Below are 19,642 nucleotides of genomic sequence, written 5' to 3'. Positions count from 1 at the left end.
TATATATATATATACTGCCATGGTTTAGCTCCTGCAAGTGGCTGGATAGTGGTGTCTTTTGTGGCTTGGACACTTGGAAGAACCCTGAGCTGATATAATGATGAGTCTGTTTTGGACAAGAGAGACTGCAGGACCTGGGATATGGAGATCATTGAATTTATAGTCAGGACCTGGGGTCTTAAGATTCCAATGTGGGTTGTTGGGAAGAAGGGAGACTATTAAAGCAAAGGATCTGGGTGACACCCTCTCCCACGAGAGCCCCGAAGAGCTGCCTTGAGAGACCCTAGTGGGGAATTTCCAAGACACCCCAGGCTGCTAGCATGCTTACCACCAATACGGAGTGAGCCAGTGAGCTGGGCTTTCCCGTGCACTACAGGAATCTCAGCCTGCCCTGTGCTTGCCATGGGTACCACAGGATTCCTGTGAGGTTACCTACTTCCTTGATAGCAATTCCATTTCGCCTTCTGTGGGTCCCACAGGCTCTAGTGCATAACTGTGTACAATGCCTGGAATGCGGGATCTAAATCTGATACTGTGTGCTTCCTGCTCAGCTCCATGGTGCAGGCAGTAGTAACAAGGACCGTGTTGCACAAGACTCCTCCCTCCTGTGTGTGGGGGGGGACCACTCCACGTGCACTTTTCTCAGAGTTTTCTCTGTCCAGAAGTCCCTGCTATATCTCCTGTCTTTCTATTGGCCTTTAGCTTTTTATTAAACCAATCACAGTGACAGGTGCAATCAAATATCTCACAACAAGATGCTGTCTTAGTTACTGTTCTGTTGCTGTGAAGAGACACCATGACGAAGCTAACTCATAGAAGAAAGCATTTAATTGGGAGCTTGCTTCCAGTTTCAGAGGGTTAGTTCATTGCCATCATGGCGGGAAGCAGACAGGCATGGCGCTGGAGCAGTGGCTGAGAGTTTTCCTTCCTGATCTGCAGACAGCAGGCAGAGGGAGAGACTGGGCCTGGCATGGAAGCCCATCCCCCGTGACACACCTTCTTCAGCAAGATCACACCCTATGCCCTTTCAAAGAGGCAGAGGATATTAAACTTGGCCTGTTTGGAGAGATAGTGTCTTATTATGCAGCCCAGGCTGGCTCAAAAGTCAAAATCACTTTGCCTCCTGAATGCTAGGATTATGGATAGAGGTCAACTCTATCAGGGTCACAAAGGAAGTTCACAGTAATGGTGGCTTGAAGGCCAGGTCCTCCCCCACACCTCAGTGTGTTTCTCTTGGCCTCACTGAGTGTGGTCATCTCTTCTCCCAGGACACCTCCCAAAAGGGTAGTTCAGAGGCTAGGCTTAATCAGCCAGGCGCTGTTACATACGCTTGCCAGCAGATGGCACTATCCGCCAGTCCTCTGCGGTTTGTCCCACCAAGAAGGCACTGAAAAGCACCTCTAGGAAGGGCTCTGGGAAAGAAGCTACCTTCTCCTATTACCTCTCCTCCCCTCCTCCACAGGGTGGTCTGGGCCACAGAGTGGCCACGCCTAGAGGCCTGAGGCCAGGGCTTTGAGGACTCCAGTGTGAATGCCAGAGCTGTTGCTTGGGGCAACCTGGGCAGCCTAGTTATAGGTTAAGCATGGGAAATTCCTGCAATTTGAGAAAGACTGGCCCTGGGCATACAGGAGTACTGCTCTCAGAAGCTGCTGGAATCTTTACTTCTGCTGCCCCAGGTCTTTCTGGGAGAGACTTAAGCCTTCCTAGGGGCTGGTAGAGGAGCCAGAGTTATCAGAAGAGAAGGAAGAGGCAAGTAGACACCTCTGTGGGGGTGGGGGAGGGTGGTTGCTGTCACCTCTCTCTCTCCATCCCCCCTCAGGGAGACCTAAGCCAGGACCCACTCTCCCTTTACCCTCTCTCTGCTCTGGATTGGAGGTCAGAGGTCATGGTGCATCCACACAGAGGACACACTCCTGGTCTTGCTGTCATGATTCCTCCACATTTAACTGTCCCTCCGTTGAACTGTAATTGTCAGATTCACTAAAACTGGCAGGGGGCAAAGCCAGGAAGGGTGAGGGACTTGCAACCAGATGTTCAAGGGATGGCTTCAGCTCAGGTCTCTTGGCTTTCTGGAGGACACGTTGAGTGTTTTCATTTTGTGTGGATGTAGGGAGCCAGAGTGACTGTGACCAAGATAGAGGCCTCCATCCCACTTCCTCAAGTCATCCACTAGGGCCCTGAGCAGAGCAGAACCAGGAGTCTCTGAGCTGCAGTGGAGAGCAAAGGGTCAGGTCAGCCAGACTCTGAAAGGACTCATGGGTCCGACCGGCTGTGATGCCAAAGGACAGGCTGTGAGCTGCTTCTCTTTGCTGCAGGCTTGGCTTCCTCTCTAGACAATGTGGGCTGCGCAGCTCATGACTTCTAAGGGACCTCCACTTCCCTTGTCAGCACACAGGAGGGCTAGATGTCTGGGTGTGGCAGGAGGATCATCAAGGCCATGCTATTGCCAGTTGCTGGGGCTTCTTTAAGTTCCAGTACCCAGAAGTCACCGCAACTCTTGTGATATGTTCTAAGACCGGATTTCAAAGACCATGATCTCAGGTCATAGCAAACTTGCTCTAGGCAAGGTGAATTTGAAAGCCATGGCTCTAGGGGTGCAGCCTATGGAACTGATTTCCATTCAGCTCCGAGGAGGCTGCCTGGGTTATGCAAATGCAGCCCGGGCAGCCATTTGTTATGACTGAAGCCTGGCAGGGAAAGTTGGTCTAAATAACTGAGAAGATCTGTGGCGGAGGCCGGGCCTCAGAGTGAGCTGATTGTTTCTGCAGGGGCCATAGAGAGGCAACCCATCCCTAGGGAGAGGACCTGGAGGTGAGAATGCAAACCCCTACCTTTCCTGACTGTGCAGGGGGCAGATCACCACAGAGACATAGAACAGAGTGATGACTTCCTGTCTGGCTTGCTCCCCACCAGCCCTGAACTTCGCCATCTGCCACTGGGTTGCTGCAGCCACTTCCCAGTGAGTCTTGTGACAAAACCCAGGGCAAGCATTTCCTTCTAATGTGTATAGCCAACAGCAGAACACAGCTCCAACATCTTCTGGCTCGGATCTCTGGCTCACTACTGCCCAGACAGTTTCCAAGGGCTTCCTGCACATAAGATGAACCCCAAGCATGCCTGGGCTAGCTTTGGGATTGAGGGTCCAAGAGGGACCATCTACTAGATAGAAGGGCTTGAGTGAGCTGTAGGCAGAGAAGGGTGAGTGGCGGGGGAATCTTGTGACCTTTTTCTCTGTCTTCTGCATTTTCCCTTCAGATAGGAATTCATTCATGAGCCTTTGGAAGCCCCAGGCAAGGGAGTCAGAGGAAGGATAGGTGAGCCCTGCTGTTGGCCCTATTCGGGGTGTGTGTGTGTGTGTGTGTGTGTGTGTGTGTGTGTGTGTGTGTGTGTGAGTGCAGTGAGTTCCCAGCTCATGGCAGAGAGAAGAGTCCACTGGGGTAATTCTCTCATAATCCTCATCTGACCTTAGAGTCCCTTTTCTGCTGAGAAGCTCCCAGAGAGCCAGAGAGGGTCATGGAGGAAATTAACAGACCAAACCCCCCCACAATTTCACCTCCTTGGGGCAGTGGAAGCCCAAAGCTGAGCCAAGACAGTTTGACACTCCAGACTCTGCTACTTCCCACTTGACCCTGGGCAAAGCCTTAATGTCTGGGTGACTGGCCAGTCTAGAAAATGATATGCTGATCCCTGTTACTGGATAGAGCAGCTGTTGGGAGGAAATGGTATGGGGCATATAAGCAATGGACAGGGGACAAGTGCCTAGCATCACTTAAGCAGAAGCAAGGGGAAGGAATCAATTATGCTCCCTACACCACCATGCTTTCCTCTGCTGGGGTTCTGCCTCAGGGTGTTCTCTGCTGGTCACAAAGACCTTTCCTATCTTCATGGTGCTCAGAGTGTCCTTGGCAGTACGTATGTTAGTCACGTGTGTGTTACTGTTCATTGTTTCTCCTTCCCACCCTGGCTCTCAATGAGTCTGTTTGCAGTACTGATGAATTCGTTAACACACGGAAGGGTGCCTAGCAATAACAAACAAAAGGAAGGAGTGGAGAGATGGATAGATGAAGGAGTCTGGACCAAGAAGTACAAATGAAGAGACTATCCCCTGCTTTACATACAGCTGGTGGGTTGTGTGAGCCCCACCTCCATGCCTTCCATTCTCTTCCAGAGCCTTCCAGTGCACTCACAAACCTACTTCTAGATTCACTGTTAGCAGTCAGAATATCCTGGGGGAGGGGGGACAAAGTTATCCAGTAACCTCTGTTCCAGTCTGTGTCTCAGATGCACAAAGACTCAGAGACCAGGACATTCATTCTCAAAGAAGCTATGTGGCTTCCTCAAACCTGCTGCAGGACGGATCACCAATCTATCCCAACTTCCTGAGTCCTAAGGTGGCCTACGATCAGAGGTGACATGCAGTCGTGCAGTGCCCAGATAGCGCCAGGTCCCTTCCACTCGTCCCTGTGTACAAGGGAGAAGCCGAAGCCAAGACAAGCGAGGGACTTGGCAAGATGATTAATGGGCAAAGCCAGGTCTGGAGCCAGCACCATGACAGCCCAGGACTCTCAGTGCTTTCCAACATGGAATTGACTTGTGAAACATGCAGGACATAAGTGCCTACAGTAGAAAGAAGGGCAGCGAGGTAACAGGACCCAGTGTCCCTCGGAACAGAGAGACTCCTGGCTGGCCCTTGTGTACACGGACCGGAGGGTGGGAAGAGAATTACAGTAGGAAGTCTCTGTCCTACCAGAGTCACTTCCTCTGGGCACCCAACCTGGGCTCCGAAGGCAGGTTGTCCATCCCAGCTGTCCACCATCTGGGCAACAGCAGGAAGGCTGTAAGCAGGCAGGCAGCACAAACCTTGGTCCAGGTACACATGTGCTTGCTGCAGGCGAGATCAGGCCTTACAGCTCCCATGGAACCCTGCAAGTATTGACACTGGTCAGGGCATTTCTTTCAGCTCCCAAACATCCCAATACCCCAGACTGAGCTCCGCCTCTGATTCGCAGGGCAGGGTGGGAGTGTACTCCTTCATCTCCTGAACCTGGGCCACAGTTGATCCGGAAGGAACTTTTAGATAACACTTGACCTGCAGACTCACAGCCTCGGTGTCGATGTTCAGTTTGGTACCCAATGCAATTTTAAAGTAAAGGGAAGGGGGTGTGGTCCAGGCCCTCAAAGCTGTCTGACAGTTGCTCGGACGACCTCAGTGAAGTCCACTCTTTATTTAGAACAGGGGCTAGCCAAATAAGATCCCCAGTGTCTGCATGCTCGGGTGTCCCATACTTGATAGGACGGAGGTGGAAACCTCCACCGTGACCCTAGAGCGCTGCTCCAAGGCGCTGCTGCTCACCCTCCTGACTTGTAACTACAAGCGAACATACAAGCAGCCTGCTGCCTTTTGCCCTGCCGACCTTGGAGAAATGTGGTCCCCCGCCCCCAGAGGGTAAAGAGGTCACCACGTTGGTTGCACTTTCGGACACTGAGACCTTACTCTGTCCGGGAGTCAGCTACTCTATGCCCAGAGGCCTTCCTAATTCATTAAGCCCTTTAAGACTTTGGCTCCTGCAATCTCTGCTACCTTCTGATGTGTTTCATCTTTGAGATTATAACTGATGTTCCCGACTGTTCTCTGCCATGCTCATTCCCTTGACTCAGTTGCTTCTACATCAAGTACCCCGAATGACACCACAAGTAAAGCTTTATCTTAGGAATGTGAGCCCCTGGTTAGCCTCACCAGTGATACTGCAATTGCTCCAGCAGCTATCATGATACATGGCGACATCAAAAGGATCCCAGTGAGCCCAGAGTCCCAGACATATGCCTCTCTGATCCACTGCTTTTCAGCAATCCTGTTTCGCCTTCCCCATCATGAATGGCGGGCTGGACAGATGGCTCAGAAGTTAAGAGCACTAGTTTCTCTTCTTTGGTTTGTTTGTTTTTTTCAAGACAACATTTCTCTGTATAGCCTTGGCAGTCCTGGAACTCTGTAGACCAGACTGGCCTTGAACTCAGAAGTCCTGCCTCTGCCTCCTAAGTGTTGAGATTAAAGGGTCATTCTTCTGTTTTTAAAACTTTTTAAAGTAATAAATGATAAGTTTATATGTGTGGTATATCAAAAAATTCCAATACATATATACATACAATAAAATTGAATTAGGTAAAAAAAAAGACTTTGGCTCCTGCTTTGGCCCAAGATTCCCACGCAAATCTTTTCTTTTCCGACAGTCGGTCCGTATCCATCTGTCTCTTTCTACCCTGTTGCTCCAGTCACTTGTCCTTCACCACAGATCCTCTCCCTTGCTCTGACCTCCCACTGCGATCCTCAGAGGGCAGTGACTCACAGTAAACATCCCCAAGTAGACGCTTTCGGTGCTTCCTAGTGAGCTTCCACCGAGGGGGCGCAAGGCGAGGAAGTTGAATGGGAGGGGCCCAGCCTTGCCTCGGCCTGGCAACCTAAGCACAGGCAAAAAAGCGGGGAGGGCGGTGTTTCTCTGTGGAGGAGTGGGGAGAAAGCTGGGCGGGTACGCACGACGCCCCATCCTTCAGCCAAGGAGAGCGCTCAGGTCTTGGGACAGGGAGGGGGATTGCGATGCCTTAGGGAGGAGAGGCGGGGCACTGTGCTGTGGCGGGAGCCTCGGGCGGGTGGCCCTCACTTGGCAAGCACCGGGACACCGCGCTGCAACCAGGGGAGGAGGCTCCTGCCCTGCTTTGCGCTACAGGCCTGATTTGGGGGGCTCAGAGCTGCGGGTCGAGCGTTCAGCAGGGGGCGCTGCTCCGGGCGCTGGGCGGGGGTGGGGTGGGAGAGAAGGGGGGCAGCGGCTTGCTGCGCACACTTCCCCCATTATTAAACACTATGTTCAAAAGGCGTCGGGGGACTTCCCGGAGCCACGGAGCCCGTGTCGCGCGGCCGATAGGCCCACGGAGCCCATGGACCTGAGCGCCGCCGCCGCGCTGTGTCTCTGGCTGCTGAGCGCCTGCCGTCCCCGCGACGGGCTGGAGGCTGCAGCGGTGCTCCGAGCGGCGGGTGCGGGACCAGCCTGGAGCTCCTGGGGCGGCGGCGGCGGACGGACCCTCGTCCCGGCTCGGAGGAACGGTTCGGTGGTGCCACACCATTTCATGATGTCGCTTTACCGGAACCTGGCTGGGAGGGCTCCAGCCATGGCAGCCTCGGGGCATGGCCGCGGGGACACGATCACCGGCTTCATAGACCACGCAACTCAAGGTACTTTACGTATCTTCTGTGCCACCCCGGCCCATCTGCTCCTGCCCTGAGACGTCCTGGGGGAGGCAAGCTTCTGTTCCATTGGGTTCAGAGCCATGGCCCTGTGAATCCCATCTTCAGATGTTAGAAACTTCGTCTAAGTCAGCGCATCCGAACCCGCTAAGTAGTGGCTTGCTTTCTGAGGGCTGAGCGGAGAGGGGTAGGGACCGCAGACTGGCAGATCTCTCTCAAGCAGGCAAACCGAGTTCAAGATCTCCTTCTTTGGGGAAGGGTCTAGAGTGGCCTCTGGCCTGGAGCCCTTGGAGAAGAAAGAAAGTAGAAGAAAGGACAGGAGTGAGAACCTGGAGTTCCTTCCCCCAAGAGGGACTAGCAATGATGCTCCTTGTCCCCAGGGAGGATACACAAATTGAAAGGCGCTAAAGAGAAATCAGTGTAGAGAAACAGGTCGCAGATAAAAGGAAACGGTCCCTGTCTGTACCAGGAAGGCCCTTCCAGCAGGCATCGGGTGGATAGAGTTTTGTGTGGGAAGTGAGTATGGGTGTCAGTGATCTGTGGCCGCCAGGCCCCAGCGGCCAGAGTCCAGGACTCGGTTGTGTGGGGAGGACATGGATGCCTGGAGCCCAAGCGTCCCATTTTACCCTGTGCTGGACCCTCCAAGGTAGGGTGTGGGTGGGACTGTGGGGTAGTTGCTGTGTATCATCTGGCTTTTATTAATCTCCATTGAAGTCATTAAAGCAGACAGATAGGGAAAATTTAACTAATTTCAGGCGGAAATGCAAACAATTTTGGCCTTAATTCTACCCAGCCAAAGATCTAGCTTGGAAATCAGGAGGGAAAGGAAGACAAATAGGCCAGGAAAGTAAAGTCCGGCAGCCACCGACAGTCTGCAGGCCATTGCCACCAGCGTGGGAAAACAGGCAGAGGCCACCGTGCAGTAATCGCCCATCTCAGAAACACACACAGTAGCCGTGCACAGACAGCTTGCTTTCTGGTCCATAGAAATCCTGGGCTCAAATGGCCCTTAGGACCGGCACACATCTTCAGAAGGTCTGTCACCGTACTGATTAAGGAGAGCTCCAATCCCACCACACAGAATGAGGAAAAATTTCAGACCTAGTAGGGTGCTCTCAAACTGCAGGACGTGAGAGCAGGGAAGGGCCCTAAGATCGTAGAATCATCAGACTTCTTAGGGCTGGCTTAATGTACTGTGTCCTAAGGTCCTCTGGTGGAGCTCTGCTTGACCAGCAAGACCCAGAAGTGGGCCACCTTTCCTCCCTCCCTCCCTGGAGAAGCAGGGTGAGGTGGAGGCTGCAGCGAAATCCAGCCCAGCACCTCTCTCTAGCTTGCTACCACCAGCTTCCGTTTAGAACGGAGTTGCTTGAGCAATACACCCAGATTGTAGACTTAAGGCATGAAGGCCTGGTGTCCAAGGTTGGTGAACAAATCCTGAAGGTGGGGGGAGTTTCTGCCTGGTCTCTGCAACGGGGCAAAACGAAACCATATGACCCTCTTCAAAGGCAATGCCTTATCTGCTCTTTTGTGGAATTTAAACTTTTTTTTTCGCCTGAGTCCATCCCAAAAGAAAAAGGGCCCATGTCCAGAAATAAAACCCCAAGCCTGAAATAAATCACACCAGAGCCAAAAACCATGTCGCGCTCTCTGTGGCAGCCATCGCTGCCTCTAATAGTTCCATGAAGGTTCTTTGCATCCCGTTGCCTTTCCCCTCCCGTTTGTGGTGCGCCCCAAGAATGGGGATCGAAGAGGGCGACCAACAATGAAAGCTCAGGGTGGACTTTGGAGAACCTGTGACTTACCTGCTGGGCCTTCATTTCCATTCCGCTGAAGGGAAAAGGTGGCTCGGAGGAGAGGGGTTCTGTGTCGTGGTGCTGCCATATTCGTTTTTGAACTGTTCTCAGGGTCCAATTTGTCTAGTAGGCTAGGTTGAGAGAAGAGAATGAACCAAAGGAGAACATGTTTTTAGGACATGAGAATTTTTCGTTTCTGTACAGCCAGAGGGAATTTGAAGCTCTCTAGAGGTTCCCAGCCCGGCAGTAAGGGACAATTTTCATACAGAGCAAGTCCTGGGGGAGGGGGGGGGCGGGATGCGCCCCTGACCAGAAGAAGTCTGAACTAACGCAAGGCTCTGTTTTTGCAGGCAGCAGAACTAAAGAGGCCATAGGTTTGTCCTTTGTGAGTTGGTGCCGACATAGTTCAGCGATTAGGTGTGTGTATCTGTGATCATCAGCGGTGGCAGCGGAAGAACTAAAGCTTCAGGTGTAGGAGACAAGAAAGGATTGGCAGCCTTGGTTCTGGAGCCCAGATTAGGGAACGACTGTCCGCTTTGATGGGCCTTCCTGAGTTATGTTGTGTTGTATCGAGGGCAGCCAACGCAAACCAAGCAATCCCCTTGGCTGCGTGTGTTGGCTCTAGTCTCATCCAGCGCTTTCTGTTTTTGTCCTTCCTGTAGAGGAATTGGCGACCGAGCCCGGCCAGAGCTTTCTCTTCGATTTATCCAGCCTCCCCGACGCGGACGAGGTAGTAAGTGCTGAGCTGCGCGTGTTGCGTCGGAGGTCTCCGGAGCCAGACCTGGACAGTGCGACCCTCCCTCCGCTGTTGCAGCTGTCCTCGTGCCCCGACGTGACCCAAACATCCCACCTACTGCACTCGCGGGCTGCCGAACCCCTAGAAGTTGCGCGCTGGGAAGAGTTCGATGTGACGGACGCGGTGCAGAGCCTCCGTCGAGAGCCGCGCGCCTCCCGCAAGTTCTGCCTGGTGTTGCGCGCAGTGGCTGGCACCGGGAGCAGCCCGCTGGCCTTAAGACAACTGGGCTTTGGCTGGTCCGGCGGTAGTACCGGCGATGGCACTGCTGCGGAGGAGCGCGCGCTATTGGTGATCTCCTCTCGTACACAGAGGAAAGAGAGTCTCTTCCGGGAGATCCGAGCCCAAGCCCGAGCGCTCCGGGCAGCCGCAGAGCCGCCACCGGATCCGGGACCAGGCGCTGGGTCTCGGAAAGCAACCCCAAACGGACGTAGGCGAAGGCGGACGGCGCTGGCGGGGACGCGGGGAGCACAGGGCAGCGGCGGAGGTGGCGGCAAGGGCCATGGGCGCAGGGGCCGGAGCCGATGCAGCCGCAAGCCTCTGCACGTGGACTTCAAGGAACTGGGCTGGGACGACTGGATCATCGCGCCTTTAGACTACGAGGCGTATCACTGCGAGGGCGTTTGTGACTTTCCTTTGCGCTCGCACCTGGAACCCACCAACCACGCCATCATTCAGACTTTGCTCAACTCCATGGCACCCGACGCGGCGCCAGCCTCCTGCTGCGTGCCCGCACGCCTCAGCCCCATTAGTATCCTCTATATCGATGCCGCCAATAACGTGGTCTACAAGCAGTACGAGGACATGGTGGTGGAGGCCTGCGGCTGCAGGTAGCATGCGGTCTGGGGAGGGCCTTGCCGCCCTGGACCCCAGCTGAAAGACAGCCTCAGCCTGTCCTGTCACCAGGGTGGAGGGACGGTGGAATACGGCCTCCCGCCTGCACAGAGGAGATCACACAGTTCACACTCATATTTACACACTCCTTCACTCATGCACACATTTACCGTGGACAGGAGGCGCGGAAAGCCTTGTGCAGATGCGGCCCCTGGATGTTACAGCCATGTTTATTTGCTAACATAGGTACAAACCGCTTTCTCTTTAAGGAGAAGGGTGTCTGTGTTTAGAAAAGTGTTAGCATTGGATACTCCTTTTAGTTGGAGGTGGTGTGGCACCGCGGGGTGGCTGAATTCCTGGCACTCCCACTGCAGGGCTGTGGTACCCAGATTCTCTGGAAGTATGCACTGGGAATCTACAAATAGTAAGGAACCACTGGGGAGGGGGGAATGTACCCATCCTCTACACAAGCCCGATTGTGATGCTATCTCAGTTTTGAAAAGGAAGCTTTATCCAAAAGAATATATTGTGCTACAAATGTCAATACCAGCTTTAAAAAAAATCAATTTCAGTTAGGAATGATCTGACTTAAAATAATCGATTCCAATTAGGAACGATCTGGGAAGTAGAATATTTTTCTCTTGGCGGTGTGTGAAATGGAGGCAAGGGGTGCTGAACAGGGTAGGATCTGCGGGGTTTAGAAGCATCTAGAGGGTGGTGCAGGAGGAAGTTAGGGCAATGGCTGCACTTGGGTAGCAGAGGCAGCTGAGGTGTGACAGGAGGATGCCCTAAGAGGCAGGAAGGAGGCTGTCAGGGCTTGAGTGTCTTGGGGCTGCTCCGAGGAGGTTGAAGCTCATTGGCCAGGAAGGCAAAGCCCCCTCCAAGAGGCGATGGGTGCTTATGCTTTGCTGTGGAATCTGTGCTGGCCTAAGTGTGCCTTCCACTATGCATGTTGCTGTTATATTTTGGCAGTGTGACAGAGATGGGAAGTGAAGCCACACACAGATGCTTTTCTCAGACCCAAACACACAGCACGCACCTGATCCTTGCTCCTAGACCAGTACTGTGTGGGATGAGCAGGGTGCAAGCCTCTCATCTCCAGAATCCCTGCTCTACAGAAGTGTTTGGTTTGATTTCTTGCTGCCTGTCCATCCGTTGGGACCTCTTGTCAATGACTGGGAAAGAGAAATCACCTGGGCTGCTCCTGCTGGGGGCTTCCAGGACAGCGTTGACTTCATGCTGCCTTTTCTCCTTTCGGTTGTGGGAGAGGCATTAATTCTGCCCTCGTTCTGGATGTCAAGGTCCAGGACGGTTTATAGGTATTTTCCCTTTCAGTGGTTACACTACACACCCTATAGACAATAAAGACAAAGATTTAGACCCAGCTAATTTATTTAAGAACCCCATCTGAGTCCATTACATTCTGTAAAATTTCCCCTCAAGGGGAAAATAATCCATGTATAATTTATTCTTAAGACAAAGATTTCCCTTCATTTAGAATGTGAACTTTGTATGGCTGTGAATAGCTGTAACCAGAAAATGTAATAATTTCCGCTTTTTCTTTTTTCTTCTTTTTTAATCTCCAAGTGGCTACTCTTAATAGGATTTCATCTTCTTTTGGTGACTGGGCAGAGATGTCCATCCAGATTTCTGGATTCTGTATGGGAAACCTCTCTCTTCTGTTTGAGATGATGATTTTAAAAGTGATGGCTCTGATGTCATAATGGAGAATAAGAACGGCGCTAGCAGTGGCACTAGAAAGTTATAAAAAGTTAATGAAAATTAGAGTTGACTATTTTTTGAAAAAGATTTAGAGTATTTACTACCTTTGAATAGAGTCTGAGATTGTATAATAGGGAAATGTCCACCTCCCTTTTCTGGGTGACATGTTGTTGGTGATGTTTGAGAGTAGCGATTTCCGTTAGACTGGTCACCTTCATCCACTGCCTCTGAGGCCTCGGATGCTCTCAGTTTATGGAATGAAAGGAGCATCTCCTAGGCTTCCTTTGGACCTTGGCGAAACCATCCCTAGCAACAGTGCTCCTCTTCCAGTTCTGCTTGCGAGGGCCATTTTCTCGAGAATGTGTTTTATGACCACAGAGGGGACCACTGCCTGTGGGGCAGATGGGATGTGGTTAAGCTAGCTTTGCCAGGAGGCGGGGAAAGGACGCTGTCTGCACAGTTGGGAACACTCTTCATCCTTCTCCTGTCATCCGGGATCTAGGAGGGCTGGGTGACCGGGACAGATTCAACTGCTCTCTTAAATTCCTTGGCTGGAAGCTGGCCAATCAGGGACTGTGTCTGTCAGGATGTTCCCTTAGCCCTGGTCTGAGATCACCAAAGTATTCCTGGTGAAGTAAAGAGAATTCTCTGCTTTGTTAGGGGAAGATCGCACTGCTACTTGAGATAATTTGAACCACTACTTCAAATGAGTTAAATCTAAGATCCCTGCTCAGGAAGCAGGGGCAGGCCAGCTGGGCCCAGGGGCCTGCCAGACACCAAGCTGGTCTGGTGTGCTGCTTGAAGTCATAATTTATGGATTAAGGTAAACCCCTTCATTGGCAGGAAGGCATTTTCAGGATTCCTAGACTCTGGTCTTGTGGGATTTGGGGTTACCAAGCAGCTGGACTGGGCCTTGCAGAGAGGGTGGTCCGTTTCTTAATCTTATTGTGGGGAGGCAGGGCTGGCGCTGTGCTGCGCTGTGCTGTAATGTTTGTATGCTTGGCCTTTGTCTACCTCCCTGACATTTGCATGCTCGGGTGGCATGAGGGTAATAAGCTTGTGCATTGTGTGGCCGTGCTGCCAAAGGCGGTGGATCTCTCTGCCCCCTGCTGATCTTCCCTGACAGCCATCATGGTGTGAGCCCGGACAGACGCTGGGTGTGAGTGAGCCCTGAAGAGAGCCTGGGCACCCGCGGGATGGAACGGCAGACAGCCGGTCCTCCAGGTCCTCATCTCACCAGTCACTCCCCCATCAAGGCCAACCTAATTGAGGCTGTAGACCATGCTCCTTCTTATAGCAGGGTGTTGAGTCCTGTTCTTCCCAAGAGGGCATCCTGTGTCCCAGAGGCTAGCTCCTCCCTTGTTGAAGTCCTAAATAGAGAGCACACTGTCATGGTCCTTGCTGGTTCTCCAGAGAGTGTTCTTTTGGGGTTCAGGGAAGCAGAACTGCTCTTGGTAAACTCAGCATCAGCGGTCTGTGGCAGATGGGTTAGGAGGAAGGGGGGTCAGAAAGCAGCTTTCTGTCAGGGAGCTGTGGGCCTGCATTTCCCTTTTAGAAGTGTCTGGAGTAGGAAAGGAAGAAGCAATAAAGTTTGGGGAGTGGGTGAGAGATTGCTAGACCTCCATAGGGTAGACAGCTGATGTATCTGAGGACTCTCAGGACTTCTGTAAACTAAGGAGTTAGCTCTCTCCATTGTGTGGCCTGGGTCTGCCTCCTAGGCCACTCTGGGGTATTGGTTCTACAGGGCATCTCTTGAGAGACACCTGAGGCAAGTCAGTCCAGGGCAATCATCTCCCTGCCTAGACCTTTTGTCTCTTAAGTGAAATTGGTTCTGTTCTAAGGCCCCAAGATTCTTCCTAAAAAAATGGCTTCCCTTGCTTTCCCAAGACAAGGTTTCTCTATGTCTCTGTAGACCAGGCTGGCCTCAAACTCAGAGATCTGTCTGCCTCTGCTAGGATTAATGTTATGTGTCACTGCTGCCCGGCTGCTGTGGCCTATTCTCTCTCTCTCTCTCTCTCTCTCTCTCTCTCTCTCTCTCTCTCTCTCTCTCTCTCGTGTGTGTGTGCATGTCTGTCATCTTATCTTACTGCTAGCCTCTATTGGGGCTTCACCAATGTTGCTTCAGTTTCTACCTGTGGTGAGGCAGGTGCAAGGGAGGCCAGGACCCAAGGCACAGGGTTTGGCTTCCCCACCAGCTGGGAAGTGTCCCCATGTCTCCTGATTGGAGAGTGTGGCTACCCTGGCTGGAGATGCGCTTGTGCTAGCATTTGGCCACATGCTGGCTGAGGCCTTCAGGTCTGAGTGCTGGGAAAGGGCCCCTAACTGCTGCGAGTTCTCTCTGGTGACAAGGAGAAAGTGAAAGTTATGCTCTCATGGCAGCCCAGAAGTCCCAGGGAAAGGAAGAGAGCCTGGCTAAGGCAGGCTGCCCTCACAGGGTCTCCTCTCTATGCCCTGGGTCTAAGTTCTGGCTAAAGCTTACCAGTAGAGGGATTTGGTGACAGGGTCCAAATCAGACAACCCTCTTGTCTTCTTTCATACAACCTGGAAAATGGTGGCAGCGTTAAGCATGAAGTCTCGAAAAAATAAAATAAAATAAAATAAAAATAAAAGAAGCACTAGAAGGAGAGGTCCAGAAGAGGTTTTTTTGGATTCCACCCCCCCCCCCCATAGAACTCTGCTTTTTGTAGCAGAGACCTTTGTAACTTTAGGCTGAAGTCAAATTGTTTTCTTCTTTCCTTTTGGATCAGAGCTCAGAACAGCACACACGGGTACCCCCAGAGTGAGGCATTGCTGAGGGAAGAGGGCCATAACCCAGGCTGCAGAGAGCCTGGAAGTTAGTCTCTTGAGTCAGGAGGCAAAACGCAGGGCTGTGAGCTCTGAGAACCATTCAGGGACCGGGAATGCTCTGTTTTTGATGTAGACCCATCCTCCTTAACCGAGCCCCACCCATTCTGTGCTTGCAGACAGCTTACAACCTTCTTAATGCTGCGACCTTCTTCTTCCTTTGCTGTGACCCTTTGATACTGTTCCTCATATTGTGATGACCCCAAACCATAAAACCATTTTTGTTGCTACTTCTTCACTGTAATTTTGCTACTTGTTATGAATTGTAATGTGTTTTCTGATGGTCTTAGGCAAGGCCCCTGAAAGGCTCCCTCGATCCCTAAAGGAGTTGGGACTTGCAGGTTGAGAAACACTGTTGTAGACCTTCAGTCAGGCAAAAGTAGGGATGGTGTTTCCTGGCACCCATGGCAGCCATTACAACAAAGCAGAAGTCAGCATGGGTGTGGGGGGTGTAAAGTCACGGGAAAAACAAAAACCAGGCTGAATTTCGAGGCTCTCCTGTTGTTGTCCATCACCCAGGGCACCCTCCTAGCAGCAAGCCTGGCTAAAGTGAGGGTCCATTTCTCCCTCTCGGTGCTGAAACTCTTCACTCAGAGGGAAGAGAGAGATTTGTGGTCCAGAAACTCCTTATCCTTTTCAGGGGATGCTGAACCAAACTAAGGACATCAGAAAAGGCCGAGGGCCAAACCCAGGCACTGTGGGCGCTGTGCTACAGGCCTTCAGGATGAGACCAGCTATTTTGCTTTTGTGTGTCTGTTTTACTAACATTTGTGATGTCATGTTTGCATCTAGCGCCCCCAGACTCTTGACTGTCAGTGTCTAGAACTATGTCTGGCCCTTCTGGTTATGTGCACATTGTGGACAAAAACAAGAGTCCTGGGAAAGCTGTTGCAGAAGTCTGGCTGAATTAGAAGAAAGTGTGAACTGATCCGCCAAGAGCACACAATCTCAACTCCCTTGTGGGAGTTTACATATAACCTGACTGTGCTCTGACAGTACCCCCTGCCAGCCTGGCTCCTTTCAGATAACTCATGTGGGCTACAAGCAGCCATTGCCTGGCTTCTCACTGTGTCAAGCCTGCAAGGCAGTGACAAGGTGTTCTGGGGGCCTTCCCCTGATGCAGGAGTTAGGTCCCTGATTCCTCCCAGGGTGCAGCAAACATTTGCTTTGAAGATTACTGGATGGCTTAAGGAACAGGCTTCACTTTTGGTCAGCCTGTCAGAGTTATACACAGTCAACCAATCTGCTCTCTCTTTAGGAACAATGATCCAGTTTGGTGAGAAAGGCCAGCATGCACCATGCTTCCTGGCTGGGAAACAAGCTAATGTTCCAAGCTGGGAACTGAGACTCTCCAGAGAAGAGAGTCTGTGGTGCGCTCCACCTCAGATAAATCACAGACTAAACATGAGCGCACTTAGCATAATTTTATTTTTGCATTTCACTTTATACGGGGGGACAAACAGTTTTTGTCTTTGGTTCTTTGATAAAGAGTCATCATCAGGTCTTTTACCTGGAAGATGTTGCACTTCAAATGAACAGTTCATGCATTAAACACAAAGGCAAGGTTTAACACACACTATCTGCGACTTGAGTTTTAGGAGATGATGTAAGTGGTCCTGAAAAAGTTTGTGATTATTTTTTTTGCTCTGTTTTATGTGTAAATAAAGAGGAAGATCTTTGCAGTCCTCTTACTGTGAAGATTGTGGCTGGATCCTGAACCTGCTTATGGCATGATGCTATGTAAGTAGGCCCAGGGTGGGCAGTGGAATGCAGCACAGTGTGAGCGGCCTGCAGCTTAAAAAGTAATTTTAATCTGATTCTGATACTGTTATTTTAAGGAAACGGCAACACTCAAAGTGATGGTAATGCCACCAAGGCTCAAGTCCATGCTGTTCCCTCAGCAGCTAAAGACAGAATTAATTAGTTTCAGGGGAAGTCACTTTCATTTTGCGGTGACACCTACTGTTCCTCGGCTTGGCTTCCTAAGAGGATGGGGACAGGCGCTGGGCGGGAGAGGTTTTAAAAACTGAAATCTTGTTGGCAGTCTTCCAGCTCGGATTTGGCCAGAGCAGAGCTCCAAGGCTTGCAGGCGGCAGTTGAGCATCTGCCTGCTGCCCAGCCCTGTCACTTGGGCAGCCCTCGGTGCCACTGTGTTGTTGTGACCAGGCCAGCTAGTAGAGAACCCTTAGAGGGCCGGCATGACTCTGTGTGTCTATGTATTCTCAGATTTAAGTAGGTTGTACATATTGAAATGTAAATGACCTGAGAAACAGCCAACTATTTTCTTAACCATTACCCAGCAGTATGTATCTGTTAAACAGCTTGTATGCTCATCATCCACCACTTTAATAACTTGTACAGATAAGTTGATTAAATATTTTCTTCATAAAGATGCTTCTGGCTGACTGGTGTCTGGGGATGGAGGTTTTGACCTCTGTTGTTTAATCTTTCTGTGTTAGTACGTTCTGCTCTGCTGAGGAGAGCAGAAGGTAAGGACTTGGGATTTGGAATGTCTGTATCAAATTGGGCAGCTACACGATAGCCCCTGCTGGTCTGTTCTGAGCACGGTCTCCTAAAGTACCATGGTCTCAACATGGCATCAATGGTCAGGAGCTCCAAGCGTAGGGATGCTGCACCCTAGGCCCTTGTGGCCATTGTGGAATGTCAGAGGACACGATGCACAGCCACGCACTGCAGAAGGTCACTGAGTAGGCCTGGTGAAGGGGAGAAGAGGTCACAAGACTATGGAAAAGGTTTCTCTCTGGGACATGAGTACGATAGCTTACAAGGAGTGAACAGTTGTTCAAAATGTAGTTGCAAGGGACACATTTGTGGCTGCTGAGGAGGACCCATCCCACTGCAGAAAGCTTGGGTCCTGCTCTGGAGGCCATATGGCTTAGCCTCTGAAGGCTCAAGGCATAAAGACCATTGAGTGGCTTCTTTGAGACCTATGACAGATTCCAGAGAATCAAGTCTGAGAGAAAGTTTGCTAGGACATTCTGGCTTGGTCCTCCAGACAGCCCCTCCTTAACTGTTTCAGCTCCTCTCTAGACAGAATGTAGTGTGCTCTTGGCTTCTCCACTCACTTCTTCCTACAGAGATGCAGCTGTGACAGGACCTGGCCCTCACAAAGGACTGTGACCAATACGACCTTTGGGGATATAAAGCCACATCTGAGTGGCTCACCTTTGTGTCAGGGATGGCAGCAGCTGCCCAGTTTGGATGCAATGCTCCTGTAGTATGTTAGTGAAAGTCTCTGTGGTCATGTTTATCTCCTACAAAAGGTCCATCTCGAGACTCTCTTTGTCCTCTTAATTTCATTATTAAATGAAAATTAATTTTCTTGGGAGAAAACCTGTCTTCTCAACTAAATATTCTGCAGGTCCAAGAAATGTGCAATCTTTGTGACCCTTCCATAGAAAGGTGTAAAGTCTTGTCATGCACTGTTCATTACATCCCTAGGTTAAATTTCACTGTTTTTCACTGTCCACAAGGCCTACTCCAGCGGGCTGTGCAGGGGCTTACACATTCACAAGAGAAGGGGCATTTGCGTGGAGAAAGTCAGGGGATTTGAAATTGTATCTAACGTCTCAAAGGCAGTTGTAAAGAGATCTAAAGTAGACTCTTCAGTGGCTGATTTTGAGGAGGCCAAGCTGGGCTTCTGTTCCCTCCCTGGCTGTGCTGTGCTCAGTCTGCCCTTGGTGCTGTTGATTTCCAGGCAGGCTGGGGTGAAGGTGTCCTTGCTGCTGCTCCACTGAGGATGGGGACTGCTGTGGTCACAGATGTGTGGAGCTCACGTATTCTTGGAACCTGCACTCAGCAATCTGGGGAGGGTCTTTTCCACAGGGACATGTCACCGGGGCTGACTTCGGTGGAGCTGTGGTGTCTGCCGAGTCCTAATCACATGCAGGTGTACAGCGATGGCCAGCACAAGGAGGCCCAGATGTTCTGCAGAGCCTGAGCTGGGTGGATTTGCAGAGGTGGGAGTCTAGTCCCTCTGTGAGGGAGTGAGACCTTGCAGGTGCACCCACACCCTGTGACTCTAATGGACGCCCAGTAAGGGGGTCACATTCCCATCCCAGAGAAGAGGAATTTTCCCAGAGACATACCCAGGAAGGAAATCCACCCCGCTGTGGGGAGGTCAGCACAAGCACCTTCACCAGAATGTTTGAGGAATGCAATACAAAATGAGAACACTCTCCTTGGCCTGGCCATTGTCTTGTGTATTGTGCTGTAATTCCCATTTGGATTACTCTGCAGGGTTAAGGCTCAGTAGTTAACAAGACACTTATTTGGTAGTTGCCAATGCCTAAGCCTCAAAGGTTTTCTAATTATAGAAGAGAAGGAACCGTTGTTGTCATACCAGACGAGATGGGCCACAAGGGTCTTGACCTTGTTTGTAGTTGCTTTGTGTCAGGA

The 19,642-nt window shown here is 51.3% G+C and overlaps 1 protein-coding gene across 1 annotated transcript; it reads left to right on the top strand.

The window, feature by feature from the left end:
• The first annotated feature begins 6,930 nt into the window (after nucleotides 1-6,930).
• Gdf7 (growth differentiation factor 7) lies at nucleotides 6,931-10,832 on the top strand. The gene is made up of 2 exons (XM_005360577.2): nucleotides 6,931-7,225; nucleotides 9,693-10,832. Exons 1-2 carry the CDS (start codon nucleotides 6,931-6,933, stop codon nucleotides 10,655-10,657), a joined length of 1,260 nt encoding a protein of 419 aa, XP_005360634.1. The 3' UTR covers nucleotides 10,658-10,832.
• Nucleotides 10,833-19,642: the final 8,810 nt, after the last annotated feature.

This window comes from Microtus ochrogaster, linkage group LG3 (assembly GCF_000317375.1).
Source record: "Microtus ochrogaster isolate Prairie Vole_2 linkage group LG3, MicOch1.0, whole genome shotgun sequence".
NCBI lineage: Eukaryota > Metazoa > Chordata > Mammalia > Rodentia > Cricetidae > Microtus > Microtus ochrogaster.
Note: the sequence above shows the minus strand (reverse complement) of the source record. Positions and strands in the feature narration are given on the sequence as shown.